Below are 5,000 nucleotides of genomic sequence, written 5' to 3'. Positions count from 1 at the left end.
TGGTGTGCATGTGTAGCGTGCATGTGTAGTGTGCATGTGTGATGTGCATGTGTAGTGTGCATGTGTGGTGTGCATGTGTAGGGTGCATGTGTGATGTGCATGTGTAGTGTGCATGTATACTGTGCATGTGTAGAGTGCATGTGTAGCGTGCATGTGTGGTGTGCATGTGTAGCGTGCATGTGTGGTGTGCATGTGTAGAGTGCATGTGTAGTGTGCATGTGTAGTGTGCATGTATGGTGTGCATGTGTAGAGTGCATGTGTAGAGTGCATGTGTAGTGTGCATGTGTAGAGTGCATGTGTAGTGTGCATGTGTAGTGTACATGTGTGGTGTGCATGTGTAGAGTGCATGTGTTGTGCATGTGTAGTGCATGTGTAGTGAGCATGTGTAGGGTGCATGTGTGGTGTGCATGTGTGGTGTGCATGTGTAGTGTGCATGTGTAGTGTGCATGTGTGGTGTGCACGTGTAGGGTGCATGTTAAAGAACACAGACACTAATGTTGCTGCATACATGAGGAGCAGCTCTGGTGGTGCTGAAAGGACAGCTCCTCACTGACTGGAGTTACATTAGAGACCAAACTGCTTCTGATCCGCACACATATGATCACTACCTGAGAGCTACCTGAGAGCTAACAGAGAGCTAACAGAGAGCTACCTGAGAGCTACCTGAGAGCTAACTGAGAGCTAACAGAGAGCTACCTGAGAGCTAACAGAGAGCTAACAGAGAGCTACCTGAGAGCTACCTGAGAGCTACGTGAGAGCTAACAGAGAGCTACCTGAGAGCTAACTGAGAGCTAACAGAGAGCTACCTGAGAGCTACCTGAGAGCTAACAGAGAGCTACCTGAGAGCTACCTGAGAGCTAACAGAGAGCTAACAGACAGCTTCTATCACACAAAAACATTTAAACCTAAAATATGTAAAAAAATAAAAATAAATATTAAAGCTAAAGCAATGCCGTGATGTTTGCAGTGTGACACTAACCTGGTATCTGTGTCGCTTGATCTCTCCAGATGGTCTCTGCGCTGTCCTCTTTTTCTTGGCTGTCATTCCTTCAGTTACTTCCATGTTATGTCCTTTTTTTCTCCTTTCTTCTTTTTAATTCAAAATGTTCTTTAGTTTCATTTATAACAAGGCTGTTTGTTCAGCGTTGGACAAAAAAATCCTTCAGTGTAGGTCCTCTGAGAGCCAATCAACTCTCATTCACAGAGAAGAAAGAACAGAACCTGAGAGGAGGAAACAGGTGTCTGCATCTTAAAAAATAGTTAGGCTCTTTTCTTTTTTTTCCTCCAAAACTATAATAACACCATAATCCAATTCATAAATAATAGGCCTGTGGGAAATATATACACATTTGCTGATTAGTCTCAGCGTAAACATAATGACTAAATATAGGGTAGGTATGAAAAATAAAATTTGGCTTTTTTTTCTTTAGTTGCACTACTGAATATAGACTGTTCCTACTTTATGTACAAGAGTCTGCTCTCTGGTAATCCTCTCTCATGTCAACTCATTATTCCGAGTCTTGTCCTTGATTATCTGCAGCAGGCTGATGTCCTATTTTCCCCAAACACTAATTCATCCATGAGTTTGATGTAGTTTTTGTAGGTGTTCCTACTTTAAAGGGCCACTGTGTTGCATCACATGCACTGTGTGTGCTTGTTCATAACTCCTCAGGTTTTTTTTCTACCGGATGTGCTTTACCAGATGAGGGGGATTAAAATGTGCTTTTTATAAATCAACCCCCGTCGCTCTTAAAACTTTTCAGGATTGCAATGTGTTGATCCTCCGACTGCTATGTGCAAAGACTTAAGAGCCCATTAATGGGGGTTTATTCTACACAACTATGGGCTGTAAAAGTTAAAGAATTGAAGAAGTAGAACAGAGGACTACAGGTCTGTCTCCCGCGTGTCCAAACAGAAAGCGTAAAGAGACCTTTTGAAGTCCATGCTGCTGTTCGCTTTGATGTTCTTCTCCACCGAAGCAGCCGCGTCGTTGTTCTCCACATCCTGAGACTTGTTGGAGGTTTTACTCCCTTTGCGTTTCAGTTCGGGGCTGTCCCGGCCGCTGTTGGGCTCGTCCTTCAGAGAGGACTGGTCCTGGTCCGTCTCCCGGTGGTAGAAGTAGTTGAAGTTGGAGACGATGACCGGCACCGGCAGCGCGATGGTGAGCACACCGGCGATGGCGCACAGCGAGCCCACGATCTTCCCCCCCACAGTCACCGGCCTCATGTCACCGTAGCCCACCGTTGTCATGGTGACCACTGCCCACCAGAAGGCATCGGGGATGCTGGAGAAGTGAGACTCCGGCTCGTCCGCCTCCGCGAAGAACACGGCGCTGGAGAAGAGGATGACTCCGATAAAGAGGAAGAAGATGAGCAGGCCGAGCTCCCGCATGCTGGCTTTCAGGGTCTGACCCAGGATCTGCAGACCCTTGGAGTGTCTGGACAGCTTGAAGATGCGGAAGACCCGGACCAGGCGGATGACCCTCAGGATGGCCAGAGACATGGCCTGCTGCCCGTTCTGGTGCTCCTGACCCTGCTGCTCCGCCAGCTCCGTGCCCACTGTGATGAAGTAAGGCATGATGGACATGATGTCGATGATGTTCATGACGGTCTTGGAGAACTCCGACTTGCTGGGGCACGCGAAGAAGCGCACGAACAGCTCGAAAGTGAACCAAATAACGCACGTGGTCTCTATGATGAAGAAGGGGTCTGTGAAGGTGACGGACGACCGGGGCGCGGTGCTGTTGTCCAGCCGGCTGGTGACCGGAAGCTCCCTCTCATCCCTGAACTCTGGCAGTGTCTCCAGGCAGAAGGTGATGATGGATATGGTGATAACGATCACGGACACGATGGCGATGCCCCGGGCCGGCATGGAGCTCTCCGGATACTCGAAAATGAGCCAGACCTGCTTCTGGAACTCGTTCTGGGGCAGTGGCTTCTCTTCCTCTTTTATAAAGCCCTCATCCTCACGGAACCTCTCCATGGCCTCCTCCCCCAGCTGATAAAACCTAATCTCATCTGCGAACACATCGATTGACACATTGACAGGTCTCCGGATCTTCCCTCCGGACTGATAAAAATATAAAATCCCGTCAAAACTCGGTCTGTTGCGGTCGAAAAAGTACTCGTTCCGGAGCGGGTCGAAGTATTTTATCCTCTTGGCGGGGTCTCCAAGTAAAGTGTCCGGGAACTGGTTCAGGGTTCCCAGCTGAGTCTCGTACCTCAGCCCGGCGATGTTGATGAGGACCCTCTCGTTGCTCTCCGTGTCCATGTCCATGTCCATCATGTCCTCGTCGAACAGATGGGGACTGTGGTCCGCTCGTAAAAGCGCATCCATGGCGTTCTCGCTGCAGCTGAAAGTGTTGTTCATGTCGTTGATTTTCCAGGTGCTGTGCTGCTGAAGATGCTGCTGCTGAGGAAGAGGATGAGGAGGATGAGGAGGACTCCCCCGGGTGTTCAGCTCTTTACCGTAGTCCTCTCCAAGTCCAGTTTGAACGAAACCCGGCTGAGGGACATCCAGCGCGTTCCGGCAGCTCTCCTCGGCATTGTTGCCTCCACCTCCACCGCTCCCTTTAGCGCCGCCGTTCTCAAAACTCACCAAGGCTATCTCCATTCCGCAGCCATCAACAGTTAATGTGTCAGAAACAGGAGAGACTTGTTGAGCTGGGTCGCGAGCATCCTCTCCGGTACAAGTTCAGAGACACGGTGCAGCGGACGGAGACGGAGCAGACGGAGCAGGTTCAGGCTCCTCTCAACATGTATGCATGTGCTGCTGCTGCTGCTGCTGCTGATGTTGTTATTGTTGTTGTTGTTAAGGCTGAAATCCTCCGCTGCTCTGGATGAAGTAAATATTAAAACCACAAGAGGAGAAGAGGAGAAGAAGAAGACCCGGATGAGAGAGAGAGAGAGAGAGAGAGAGAGAGAGAGAGAGAGAGAGAGAGAGAGAGAGAGTAGGCTGTAATGATTATTCCTGACGTCAAAAGTGCTGTTCAGACCGTTTAGCTGCCTCTGAAAATGTCTGTGGGTGTGAGACAAGCTGTCATCCCCTCTCTCTCTTTCTCTCTCTCTCTCTCTCTCTCTCTCTCTCTCTCCCTCTCTCTCTCTCTCTGGAGGCGGGGACGCGCTCAGTTGTTGTGGCTTTACGGTAATAAAATGCGCACATGGTCACTGTGGTCTGTTCTCAGCTGTAACTTTCATTCATTTTATTTAATTATAAGACAGAATAACAGCACTGAGATGTTTTACTTTTATAAAAGTAGCAAAACCACAGTATGAATATAAAATATAATAATCCATTTTAAGTATAATTCAATCTTTAGGACAGGAGTAAGGAGGGAGGGAAGGAAGGAATGAAGGAAGGAAAGGAGTAAGGAGGGAGGGAGGGAGGAAGGAAGGAAAGGAGTAAGGAGGAAAAGAGGAAGGAAAGAAGGAAAGGAGTAAGGACAAAAGAGGAAGGAATTTAGGAGAGAAGGGAGGAAGGAAGGGAAGGAGTAAGGAGGGAGGGAAGGAAGGAAAGCAGTAAGGAGGGAAGGAAAGGAGTAAGGATGAAAAGAGGAAGGAAGGAAAGAAAGGAGGGAGGGAAGGATGGAAGGATGGAAGGAGGAAGGAAGGAAGGAAAGGAGTAAGGAGGAAAAGAGGAAGGAAGGAAGGAAAGGAGTAAGGAGGGAGGGAGGGAGGAAAGGAGTAAGGAAGGAAGGAACGGAGTAAGGACAAAACAGGAAGGAATTTAAGAGAGAAGGGAGGAAGGAAGGGAAGGAGTAAGGAGGGAGGGAAGGAAGGAAAGCAGTAAGGAGGGAAGGAAGGAAAGGAGTAAGGAAGGAAGGAAAGGAGTAAGGAGGGAGGGAAGGAAGGAAGGAAAGGAGTAAGGAGTAAGGAGGAAAAGAGGAAGGAAGGAAGGAAAGGAGTAAGGAGGGAGGGAGGAAGGAAGGAAAGGAGTAAGGACAAAAGAGGTTTGGAATTTAGGAGAGAAGGGAGGAAGGAAGGGAAGGAGTAAGGAGGGAG

The 5,000-nt window shown here is 48.7% G+C and overlaps 1 protein-coding gene across 1 annotated transcript; it reads right to left on the bottom strand.

Annotated features, from left to right (window-relative positions):
* Window positions 1–1,884: 1,884 nt before the first annotated feature.
* On the bottom strand, window positions 1,885–3,612 carry LOC128354816 (potassium voltage-gated channel subfamily A member 1-like). The gene has a single exon (XM_053314967.1). The coding sequence runs from the start codon at window positions 3,610–3,612 to the stop codon at window positions 1,885–1,887; it is 1,728 nt and encodes a 575-aa protein (XP_053170942.1).
* Window positions 3,613–5,000: the final 1,388 nt, after the last annotated feature.

Source organism: Scomber japonicus, unplaced genomic scaffold (genome assembly GCF_027409825.1).
Source record: "Scomber japonicus isolate fScoJap1 unplaced genomic scaffold, fScoJap1.pri scaffold_638, whole genome shotgun sequence".
NCBI classification, from domain to species: Eukaryota; Metazoa; Chordata; class Actinopteri; order Scombriformes; family Scombridae; genus Scomber; species Scomber japonicus.
The sequence above is the reverse complement of the archived record's forward strand: the minus strand, read 5'-3'. Positions and strand labels throughout refer to the sequence as shown.